The 12,093-nt window shown below is 42.3% G+C and overlaps 1 protein-coding gene across 3 annotated transcripts; it reads left to right on the top strand.

Annotated features, from left to right (window-relative positions):
* Window positions 1-25: 25 nt before the first annotated feature.
* CCDC47 (coiled-coil domain containing 47) lies at window positions 26-11,901 on the top strand. Of its 3 annotated transcripts, none has more exons than XM_068661210.1 (13): window positions 26-163; window positions 2,246-2,511; window positions 2,641-2,748; window positions 4,204-4,378; window positions 4,685-4,806; window positions 5,131-5,196; window positions 6,150-6,251; window positions 7,117-7,227; window positions 7,784-7,869; window positions 8,828-8,886; window positions 9,563-9,672; window positions 9,845-10,012; window positions 10,331-11,901. In XM_068661210.1, the coding sequence occupies exons 2-13, from the start codon at window positions 2,251-2,253 to the stop codon at window positions 10,409-10,411; spliced, it is 1,449 nt and encodes a 482-aa protein (XP_068517311.1). In that variant the 5' UTR covers window positions 26-163; window positions 2,246-2,250; the 3' UTR covers window positions 10,412-11,901. The 3 variants fall into 3 exon arrangements, with proteins under 3 accessions (XP_068517311.1, XP_068517309.1, XP_068517310.1); XM_068661208.1 differs by lacking the exon at window positions 26-163 and adding an exon at window positions 211-395; XM_068661209.1 differs by lacking the exon at window positions 26-163 and adding an exon at window positions 409-584.
* The last annotated feature ends 192 nt before the right edge of the window (window positions 11,902-12,093 follow it).

Consider the following 12,093-nt stretch of genomic DNA (forward strand, 5'->3'; position numbering starts at 1 on the left):
GGTTCGGGCAGAGAGGGGCCTGTGGGGTCTGGGCTCGTAGCAGCGGGGCTGTGTGAGGAGGAGACGGGCTCCGGCTGCTGGGCTGGGCTCCGGTTGCTTGCTCGGGCTCTGGCTGCTGCCCCCGGCTCGAGGCGGGGGCTGTCGGGCCCGCTGCCCCCCTCAGGTCCGTGTGTGGGCAGCCCGCAGTGAGCATGCTCCCCTCGCGCTACGCAAAGTACGCAGGCAGCGCGGAGCACACGGGCTGCGCCAAACACGTAGGCTGCGCAAAGCGCGCGGGTTCCGCAAAGCGCGCAGGCTCCGCTGAGCGCTCGGGCTACGTAAAGTGCGCAGCGTGCGCCGTTTGCGGCCGCTGGGTGCGGGCCGGGCCGGAGCGGTGGCGGCGCCGCGTGCCTCAGGTAACGCGGCCGGGCCGGGCCCCGAGAGCACCACGCTGCTCCCCACGGGCTGCCGGGGCCGGGCCTCGGCTCTCTCCTTGCCCCCGACCCCGTTACCGGCAGCCCTCGGCCCCGCGGTGCCCCCCGGGAGGGGCGGCTCGGCTCTGAGGGCTGCGGGGCCGGGAGCTGCGGGCTCCCCGGGGGGCTGAGGTGAGGGGCCGGGGGCTGAGGGGATAAAGGGTGAGGGGGGAATGGGGGGGCAGAGCAGGGGGATAGGGGTGAGGGGGGGCATAGCCTGCAGCCAGTTTGAGCCTGGCTCACCTTGACTCGTGTCCCTGCCAGCAGCCCCCGGGCGCTGTCAGGGGTCTGTTGGTTTCCACACGTTTAATTTTGTATAAGGCTGGATGGAGTGTGTAGGGTTTTATTTTATTTATTTATTTATTTTTTGTTTCTTTTTTGGAACTGGATGTGCTCAGGGTTTCAAAATTCATCCCATAAAAGCCTTGTGGGTTTGTAGAGCAGGTGGCTCCGTTGTCCAGGTGTTTCATGCAAATCCTGTGGCATGTAAATGCTGTTTTCGTGTTTGAATTCACCTAAAGCTGTGATATAAGCCAGCAAGCAGCATGCTGAAATCCTGGGGTCTGCCTTGCTGTACTTCCCGTCTGGATTCATGCTCACGTGAATGTGATCTGTTCGGGTTTTTGCTAGAACGAGAAGTCTTGAACATAAGCGTTTATTTTAGCTGTCCTTGTCACTCATAGCAGTGAGTTCCCTGCATGCATTACTCAGAGGAGTGCTGGTCGAATTTAGAAACAAATTGCTTCTATTTCAAGTTCTTGAGAGAACGGTCTCATTAACATTGAAGTTCCCACTCAGATCTGGGTGTGAGAGGGAGTAAAGGGAGTACTGCCAAGTCTTCTGCAGCTGATCATCCCCAGACATTTGTGAAATGCACAAATGCATTTTACATTATTACTGCTGTCTGAAACCGTGGTTTGGACCTCAGTAATCTGCAGTTGTCAGTGATGTACAGTCTGAGTGACAGACCGTGACTGCGGCAATATTAAAAAAAAAAAAGTCCTAAGAAGCCGAGGGGGGGAAAAAAAGTGAAGTATCAGATCATCTCTGCAGGTTCCTGGGAGATCTGGGGACAGAACTCCAGGCTCATGAGCCAGCTTACTCTATTATTTTGAGGACTAGTGCAATATCCATCCTCTTCGTGTTTTTTTTTTTTTTTTGTAGACCTTTAGTTATAAGGTCGCCATCTCTGAACAGAAATAGCGGAGGGATGCTGTAGGACCTGATTGTGAGAATTGATCTAGAAAGATCAAATATGATCAGTTTTAAAGAAGCGGAGGCTATCAGAGCATTTCTGTTTAAAGTAAATGAATTAAGCACATTATAAGATCTACTGCTTTTGTAACGCATTCCTGGATCTGACTGTGTCTAATTGCTAATTAATGAGAACTGTAGGCACCATGTGTGCTGAAATGAGTTGGCAACTCTGACTGAGAGCTGCTGCTGAAGAGTCATTTTTAGAGCAGGACATCGCTGTTTCTAGAAATTGGTCACCTGAACAGTTTTGCCAGATGTGAACTTGCTGCTGCCTCAGCTGCTCCTGCTACCAGCAGAAAGTCTACTACCTTGCTATTCAAGTTAGTTGTTTTTTTTTTTTATTGTTAGAGTGTTCACTTTATACAGAAGATGGCAAGATGAGGCAGAGCTTTATTTCTCTCGTGCTGACCTGACTTTAATAATGTTTTGAAATTGTTCGTGGAAGTTGGGCATAACTGGAGGTGTGATGGAACAGGCTTTGTATCTCCTAACGTAAGGATTTGTTGCAATGTTTTGGATTTATTTTATTTTTCCAGTGAAAATGAAGAATTTTTATATTTTCGTTGCTGTCCTGTTCATCCCGTGGAATTTGTCTTTGGCAAAGTACGATGAATTTGAGGACGGAGATGACATTATGGAATATGATGATAATGACTTTGCTGAATTTGAAGATGTCAGTGAAGATGCAGTCACTGAGTCTCCTCAGAGGATCATCACAACAGAAGATGATGAAGAAGAAGCCACTGTAGAGCTTGAAGGTCAGGATGAGAATCAGGAAGACTTCGATGACACTGACACACAGGTAATGCCTCATCTCCTCCCCCTGTGTGTTTCCTAATGGTGTCTCTGAACTTTACCTTCTCACCCTGTCTTTTTGGATTTTGATTACCTATCTTTGGATTTTCATGATGCATGTGATTTTGTCCTTTAGGAAGGTGATACTGAGAGTGAGCCGTACGATGATGAGGAGTTTGAAGGCTATGAAGAGAAACCAGATGCGTCTCCTAGCAAAAATAAAGACCCCATAACAATAGTTAATGTAGGTATAAATTTTGATCCTTTTTTTATTTAGTACTTCATCAGTTATTTATGGCACTATTTTGTTGTACAAAGAGAGAATCTGTCCTAAAGTATTTGCTATTTGAATTAACAAGATTCAGAGAAGAAATAGGAAGAAGCTCGGAGACGAGAAACACCTAAAATAATACAATAGGATAGCAGCAGAATAGGATCCATCAGCTCTCGAGTCTGTGCTCTTGGAATTCTTCGTGCATTGTTTTATGTTACTTCAGATAGCAACTCCCGAAGTAAAACTTCCAGGGCAGGTATGTTTGGTCTGTCAATATCTTTTAACATGGTAGAACTGCTGTCCTTGGGTCTGTGCTGGATCCGAGCTGAGAACTGCAATTGGAATATAGACGAGTAAATTCTTCATTAAAACACGTGGTTTGATGCATAGGTTTGGCCAATGCATTTTATGACTTAGGTTCTGTTACCTATATGAAAAATGTGGAGAGATGGCGGAGCTATAGAGATAAACTTAATTTAATCCAGAGAAAAAAAATACATCCCAGAAATGTCTGGGTGCTCTCTTAACACAAGGAGGAAGTTACAGTGATGATAGGCTTGCAGTAAACGTAGTGTACTTTTAGCTTGTCTGTGGCTAAAGGTTCAGGTTGGATGGGGTTTGGAGCAACCTAATCTAGTGGAAGATATCCCTGCCCGTGGCAGTGGGGTTGGAACCTAGATCATCTTTAAAAATCCCTTCTAATCCAAACCACTTTGTGATTCTGACACGTGACTTCTCAGATGGTTTTTGAAACCTATGTCTGTCCACACTGCTTCACCTGCTTGTTGCCTCCCAGAAGGGTCTTTTACAGAATGATCAGGAGCTTAAGGCCTATGCTTTTATTATCTGTAAGATCTCTTTTTAAATATGGTGGCTGACCTTGGCAGTGAAAATGAAGGTTTGGATTGTTTTATGACTGAAGGGTGACGTGGTGATAAGCAGAACTGCTGATTATTCTCTGAAATGGAAAGATCAGGCAGGCTTCCATGCTTCCTCCGCAGTCCATGGCTCTTGGTGCCATCCTGAAAATGTCCCTGGACATTTAGATTTCAGCAGAAGTTAAATGATGATCGGATAATGCTGTGATGGGCAGGGCATTGAGCCCAGATAACCACTGGGCTGAAATGCTGGGCTGTTGACTACTCTGAAGGATAAATGTTAGCATCAGCTCACTTGGAAAATATTTTTTTCTTTTTGTGGTAGTATTTTGGGAATGCTGTTTTCAGTTGTTTCCCATAGGACTTCTGTGTCCCAGGAGAGCTAAATGCATTATGTGTAGGCTTAGTTGTGTCCTGTTGCCATTGTGACGCTTGCTGCTGGATTTGGGAGGAAACCTCTCCAGTACTCTTCATTTTTTCAAATTGCATATACCTAATTCACTCGGTAAGGGAAAAAAACAAAACGATTTCCATTCACTTTCCATAGGTCCCTGCTCACCTTCAAAACAGCTGGGAGAGTTATTACATGGAGATCCTGATGGTAACAGGTCTTCTTGCTTACATCATGAATTACATCATTGGGAAGAACAAAAACAACCGTCTGGCTCATGCGTGGTTCAATACCCACAGGGAGCTGCTAGAAAGCAACTTTGCTCTTGTTGGTAAGTCCTGTGATGATTAGGATGCGTTTTCAGTTTGAGTAGAGATTGTTTTAGACCCGCCTGTAGGCTCTAGAGAAGGGAAACCTTTTCTATGCATATGTGTGACAGTGCTGAGGGCAGCTCTGGGGGTAGATAAATAGTGCGCTAGTCTTTAAGTGTTGATGGTGTGGTATAAATTATTCAGAAACATCAAGGTGAGTCTGAAGTAATCCAGGGACAACAGATTTATAAACCTACTGATGCTACTCTGGCGTATAAATTTGTGCTTTCTAGACTGCAGTTCTTTTTCATTGTCATTTTCTCCAGGGGACGATGGCACCAGTAAAGAAGCCACAAGCACTGGGAAACTAAATCAAGAAAATGAGCACATATATAACTTGTGGTGCTCTGGAAGGGTGTGCTGTGAAGGAATGCTTATCCAGCTAAAAGTGAGTATGAGCGAGTTTGTAGCACTGCTCACCTACTGCCAGTGTTCAGGAAGTCCTGCACGTGGGATGGACAGTCTCACATGTTAGTTCAGCTCATAACTTGAGGGAGCAAGTTATGAAAAACTCGATCAAACGCAGAAAGTCAACCTGCTTTTGAGCAGTATAGGTGACTTTTAAAGGGCTCTTCAAAGTTAAACTATTCAATGAAAAACATCTACTTACATCTGTTCTGTTTTTCCTTAAGTTCCACAGCTGTCTGCCAATGAAGCCCAGCATTCTAGTTATATTTATCAATGTTCTGTGTTTACAATCTTGTGTTTTTAGTTTCTCAAGAGACAAGACCTACTGAATGTTCTTGCGCGCATGATGAGGCCAGCTTGTGACCAAGTGGTATGTCTTCAACCCTTTAGATTGGCTGTGATAAGTTGTTGCATTCCTTTTGCGCTGCTCTGCTGCTTTGGGCTGTATTTATAACCCACACATGAAGTGCTGGGTATCTTTTTGTGATGTTTACTATCTGTTGAAATAATCTGCAAGAATCATTCATATTTCTTTTTTGTGTGTGAAATGCAAACTGATGACTAGGAAATGTTTTATCTCTAGGGGTTTTATTATTTGAGTGGTTTTGTGAACAGTTCATTGTGCTTCAAGACCTCATCTTGATTAAAACGTATTTTTACAGTCTAAATTTAATCTTTAATAATAAAGAACATATAAAGAATAATCTTTAATTATTGTTCTTTTATCTATACAGTCAGACTGAACAGAGCTGCTTATTGCATATGCTGGCCTGCATGTTCTTTCTTGTAATGTCACTATTTGCCCAGCCACTTTCTCTTAGAGGTGAGGGGAATCTTTAATCACATAAATGTCAAGAGAGGTTATATTTTGGAAGAATGGTGGCTTAGAAAATGTATTCACAATACACAATGTGACTATAATTGCATTTATAATATTAATTAAAATACTTAAATTAGATGTGGGCAGATAATCTTATCAACAGATATCTGCACAGCAAAGGCTTATAGCTCTTCTGTTGAGGAGTCGCTGTCATTACACAGTAGCATTATACCAGAATGCTGAATTGAGTGCTCCAGGAAAGGCGTTTTTTAATTTTAAGACACACTGAGAAGCTTTAATTTAACAACCTTTATCTCAGCTGTGTACCGCCTTGCTTAGGCTTTGTTCTTTGAGGTTATGAAGGATGAATCAAAATGTCAGATAACCACTGAGGCAGCAGAAACTCTTCTTCACAGAAGATGCAGGTCTCAATTTGGCTGGTAGTCTGAAGATGGAGTGCATCGTAGAAATCTGATCAATGCTAATAACTTTCTGTCCCACAGCAAATAAAAGTAACAATGAATGATGAAGATATGGACACCTATGTGTTTGCTGTTGGAACGAGAAAAGCATTGGTGCGACTTCAGAAAGAGATGCAGGACCTGGTATGTGTGCTCACAAGGGAATAATAACAAGATAAAGCCAGTGGGATGTAAGAACCTCTGATCAATAGATTGCTTATTTTCTTGGGAACAGCTGAACACTCATGACTGACCTGTTGGAATTACTGTGGGGGAAAAGATATTTTCACCTAATAGATGGACATTTAATGCCATCAGCAATCAGCAGCACTATCCTGCTGCTGTCAGAACTGTAGGAGAAGAGGCAACTGAAAGCAGCCTGCCTCCTTTTTTTGATGTATAGTTAGCTTAGGAGGAGGTTGAAGTAGTACATTTGGGATACATGCGAGTCTCCTTTTCTCCTAATCTAATTTGCACAAATGACTTTGTAAAGGATTGAAAAATGAACTTAAGCGATGTGGAAAATTTGCGGTCATGTTTTTACCTAGTGTGAAATAAAGAAAATTTCCCATACATTCAAGCCCTGAATTTTGCAAAGAATCCAGTGATAACGAGCAGTGGTTTGCAGATCTTTTCTCTCATAACATTTTAAACAGCACTCAAACATGGTTGGCAGGATGCCAGTTGGTTTTGTTGATTTAGCAAACAAAATAAGCAAAATATATTAAACTTTATCAGGTGTGCTGGCATGGATGCATTATATCTTTTTCTTTAAAGTACTCACTATTGAGGGGAAATACTGACTTAAAGGCTCCAGGCATTTACATTACATGCTTTACTTTATGCTTGAACTGTCCCCAGCCAGACTGAGTGACTGAGTTAATGCATTTTTACTGTTTCTTATCTGGTACTTTTAGGGGTGCCATTGTATTGAAACAGTTCAGTTGATAAGCTATTTGCATACTTGTGCTATTTTTAATTTTTTTTCCCCTTCCTTTCTTTGTAACAGAGTGAGTTCTGCAGCGATAAACCTAAGTCTGGTGCAAAATATGGGCTTCCAGATTCGCTGGCTATCTTGTCGGAGATGGGGGAGGTCACAGAGGGAATGATGGACGCAAAGGTGATCTTGAGTGAATGAGTACAAATACTCCTCGGTGTCCCTGGTACTTGCAGCCTGTGCAAATGTTCTAATCTTTGTCTCCTGTAAAAATCACGAGATTTAAATGGCCCTCATGAGATCTGGGAGAATCGAAAAATATAAGGGCTAGCAGAAGGGAGTAATTGCCGCTTCTTTATTTCTTTTGTGTGGCAACTGTTAGTCTAACATATGATCTGAGGACTTAGAACTGCCTTTCAAAGCCTCAAAGTTAGCTCCAGCACCTGGCTTGAAGGAGGGTGTTGGTCTCTCTGCAGATCCTCAGTGCTGATGTTTGTTATCAAATGAAATGGCAAACCCCAAATGAGAGCAACATGAGTTATTAGATGCGTTAATTCCATGCATTGAGGCCCCTTCTAGCAAAAGCTAAAAATTCCAGCAGTTTAAATTGTGGTGTTACTGTGGCAAGCTGAGCACAAAAATTTTGAGTGATGTGTGGCCGTGCTGCAAACCAATACAGAGCATGTAGGCTGATGTCACTCTTGGTGGTAGCAGAAACTAACCCCTATTTCTCTTGTAGATGATACATTTCCTCACGCACTATGCTGACAAGATCGAGTCCGTCCAATTCTCGGACCAGTTCTCCGGTCCAAAACTTATGCAAGAGTACGTACATATAAAGCTAGATCTCTCCTTGCAGTAGCTGCTGTAACAGTATGCAAAGTAGAGGCTGACAAACCTGTTTGCAGTGTGGAGCTGGCTGGAATGCACATAAAGAGAAATTGGGAGCAAAGGTGAAACAGCTGAATAAATACGCTCCCAACGCTTACAAATGCTGCATCAGTGTAGATGATCAAGGTGCTGTATTGCCTTAATGTTTATTTTTGAGTGCTGGTTACTCTCTAGTTTGGGCAACTCTAAATCTCAGATAGCACCTGGCTGTTACAGTGTACACAGCTCATGGAAAACAACTGAGTAATGCCACTAAGAGGATACAGCGTGGTAGAATTCAAGAGCCAAGAAATAATGCTGCAGGAGTGGTTGAAAAAGCACGTTAATGTGTTCCAGTAGCATCTGAATTAAGAACTAGGTTTGAGCAAAGTCTGAAGTGTTTAAAAGAAGTGCTTTTAGCTGCTGCCTCAGAATTGCCAAGTAGTGGGTGCTTTATCTTATCATCTGAGCTACTATGTAGGCTTTTGCAAGGGTGTATTATGCTTGCAGGCATATAAAAAAATGATCTGTATCAAAACTTGAAACTGCCCTCCAAAAGGATCATGTTTTCTTATAATTAAAAAACAGCAGCATGTGAACCTTGTACTGAAATTGCAAGGCTTTGGAGGCTCAGTGGAATGTAGGTCTGACTTTGTTGCATGAGCTAGTGTTTTTTTGGGTAGTCAAGTCTTGAATTCTTAAGGTTATTTTTTTTCTTTCTAACTGATGCTTATATAAGCTTTATGTCTCAAGTAGTAGTATAAACTTCAGGGTATATGTAAAAGTGAATGCCTTTAAAAATAGACAAGCTTATCTAGGGGTCAGATTACTTCTGACAATCAGCTTGGATGATGTTATTTGTATGCCCACGTTTTTCTTAACTGATTCCAGCCCCTTTTTTTCTTTCTTACAGGGAGGGTCAGCTTACAAAACTGCCCGAAACTAAAAAGACACTTTTGTTTACATTTAATGGTAAGAGAACTGGTGTATGTGTGTAAATGTATCTGGGGGGTGTTGTGTTTTACCTGTGCAAGGTATGCTCAAGTTATGTCACCTATGGAAGACAATATTATTAGGAATGACTGGTGCATGTAAACAGGATCACTGACTGATGAACCTGTAAGCAGAAGGCAGTAATAACAAGGAGGACTCAGCAGCATATTGTGATGATAAAAGGAAACTGAACCTTGCTATTGCGGGTCTTAGTTCACAATCATATCTCTGCTGGTGGTTGTATTAGGTTTCAATTGGAAGGTGACTTGTTTTAAGCCACACTGTTTGCAGTGTGAGCTTGCACAAAGTTCCTTGGTTATCCCTGTTTTGGAAGAAAAGCAGTCTATTCCAGAAAAAGACCACAGTTCTCTTAAGAATTCACAGCCATAGCTCCAAGTAAAGTTAACATCAGAGCCAGAACTCTGTTTACTTTTTTTTTTTTCATTCTGTACTAACAAAAAGAAGGATCACGTGGTGGAAATGTGACTGAAGAATCTATGTGCAATCTCCAAAGCAAAATCTGTCTGTTAGTAAAGTCATTTCCAAAGAGGATGATAAGAATATCTTTCTTGAATGGTGTGAGCAATAAGGAAAGAGCGTTGCAGCTAATAGGAAAATCTTGCCAACCTAATTAACAAGGAACTCTGTGTTTCAGTGCCTGGTTCAGGCAATACTTCCCCAAAGGATATGGAGTCTTTGCTGCCTCTGATGAGCATGGTTATCTACTCTATAGACAAAGCAAAGAAGTTCCGTCTGAACAGAGAAGTAAGTTGTCTGCCTTCTTAGTGCCTTCTGAATATTGTATGAAATTGCAAACGTTAACCTTTAATCCTTAATCCTAAGGCTGGAAGCCTTTCCTTTCCAGTATAACTACTACAGATACTCCATCCTGCTCATAGGGAATCTGTTCTAACTGTCTTTGCTTTTATCTTAAAAGGGCAAACAAAAAGCTGATAAGAACAGGGCTCGTGTGGAAGAGAACTTCCTTAAGCTGACTCATGTGCAAAGACAGGAGGCTGCCCAGTCCCGTCGAGAGGAGAAAAAACGGGCAGAGAAGGAGCGAATCATGAATGAGGAGGATCCAGAAAAACAGCGACGGCTGGAGGTGAGATGGATTTTCAGCTTGTTTCAAGCTACAGGCGAATTTCTGCGACATATCTCCAGGGCTGCTTGTAGGCATACAAGCAGCAGCAGCCAGCTTTGATTTCTTACTTTGCCAGAAGGCAGCACACGCTTCCTGTGTATACTCTCTTGCTTTCCCAAACATGTGAGGGCTCTCAGTGGGGAGCCAGCTCATTTGATTAGGGATGTGAACCCAAGTACAGTACTGGGGGTTGCCGCCTTTGTTCTTTTTTGAACTGATCAGCTTGTTCTTTGAAGGGATTGCTGATGTTCATTTAGCTCTCTGTATCCTTTCTTACAGGAAGCTGCTTTGCGGCGTGAGCAGAAGAAACTTGAGAAGAAGCAGATGAAGATGAAGCAAATCAAAGTGAAAGCTATGTGACTCCATTGTGAGACGCCTGTCTCAGTGCCACCTGCAGAATTTTAATTCACAGGGTACAAAGACGTACTGAACTCCATAATCCTACACTTTTTTGAACACTACTAGCCATTAAGGGAAATGCTCCTTGCATCGGTGTTACTTATTTAAGTATTACAGCAACATTGCAGGTGTATGTAGAGAGCTTTGTCTCAGCAGTTTTATTCCAGGTGGTATAAATTTTTGCTACTTGTCTGTTTAAAAAGAAAATTGCAATATTCTTGAATGCTCATTGTCATTTGTTCTTCAAAAACATATGATTGTAAACCTGTCCACGTGTGCTGGTAACATATTAATGCTTTGGTTTTAAACTTTGGTTTTAGTTTTTGGGAGGGAAGGGGGAAATTCTTAATTTAAGGGGAGGAAAACCGCACAATAAGCATTTACCATGCATTTATTTGCATCAAGCTTTTAAAGGCACAAAACTTAGCCTTCCATACACAGTATGGATACTTCAGGGATTTTAAGTCCAGTAGAACAGAATTTTTTTTTAACAGACAAGGGTCTGAAACAGTATTAGGTCACCTGTAGGCGTGATTGGCATATGTGTAAAACATGTAGATGGGTTAGATACCAGGGAATGGAATACATGAGCATTACTTCTTACCTGTGGTTTTGAGTGCTGCAAGCTTAATACGATGTCAAGTCTGTCATGTCAGCGTGGTGTTTCTTCAGGAGTTGAGTGCATGGTGAGTTAGCAGCTTCAGCTAGTTTTTCCTTGAATATTTTAACTGTACAAATTTGCCTCAAAAACATTTCTCCTAGTCTTAGCAGCTGCTGCCTAATTCACTCCAGCAAGAAGCTAGATTCAGTGAAGTATTTGCTATTGCCAATTTCCCCAAGAAAGTAAAACTGCTTCAGAGGCTGTGCATCCTCTTCCACTGATAAGTGGTCGCTTCAGGTTTTTGAGTATAACGGGGAAGGAAGTGAGCGTCCTTGTGCAAGCACTTGGCTAACTGAGAGCTCTGCATTTTATAAATGCTTCCTGTCTCGCAGGCGTTATATTGTTGCTGTAACAGACTTTTTACAGATTTGTGGGGAAACAATGTCTTGCATTTTTCTTGTTCAATAATATGTGCAAATTTTGTTCCGAGGCAATAAGGGCGAGCTGCTGTTGAAACAGCAATTGCTTAAAATTCTTGTTCCAGCATGGGGTATTTCAAGCTGATTTAAATGCAGAAGTCTGTAACCTGATACATGCAAATACATTAATTTTATAATGGTTGGTAAAATTAATTTAAAACCAAAACTAATGTAGATCATGTGAAATTTTAGCACTATTTAGCTTTAAAGATTAACGTGGTCTTGTTTCACGAAGTTCTTGGGAAGGAAATAGTAGTTTGTGCTCTTTTTTGAATAAGTCGACAGTGTTCCTGAAGTCCTATGGCAGCTAATTTTGTAATATGAACCTTCAAATGAACTACCTAATGAAGAGTAAAATGATTGAAACACTCCGCCTGCCTAGTTTACTGCACTCTGTGTTCCTTTCAGCTACTCCCCCTGCCTACTGTAACGTTCCTTTCAGCATCTCAACACCTTATTTATCCCACTTAGGGTATAAAAGTGTATTTTTTGTGAGGGAGGCGGATGCTGTACCCAGAGGAGGGCCGTTTTGGGGCACCCTGACAGGAGCCAACATGGCGCCC

The sequence above is a fragment of the Anas acuta genome, chromosome 25 (assembly GCF_963932015.1).
Source record: "Anas acuta chromosome 25, bAnaAcu1.1, whole genome shotgun sequence".
NCBI lineage: Eukaryota > Metazoa > Chordata > Aves > Anseriformes > Anatidae > Anas > Anas acuta.

What these genes read in the sequence shown, in the direction of transcription:
- CCDC47 (XM_068661210.1), top strand. Translation starts at nt 2,251, where the DNA reads ATGAAGAATTTTTATATTTTCGTTGCTGTCCTGTTCATCCCGTGGAAT. An exon ending in TCGATGACACTGACACACAG is followed by an intron (nt 2,512 to 2,640) that starts GTAATGCCTCAT and finishes TTTGTCCTTTAG; the next exon opens with GAAGGTGATACTGAGAGTGA. An exon ending in GGCCAGCTTGTGACCAAGTG is followed by an intron (nt 5,197 to 6,149) that starts GTATGTCTTCAA and finishes TCTGTCCCACAG; the next exon opens with CAAATAAAAGTAACAATGAA.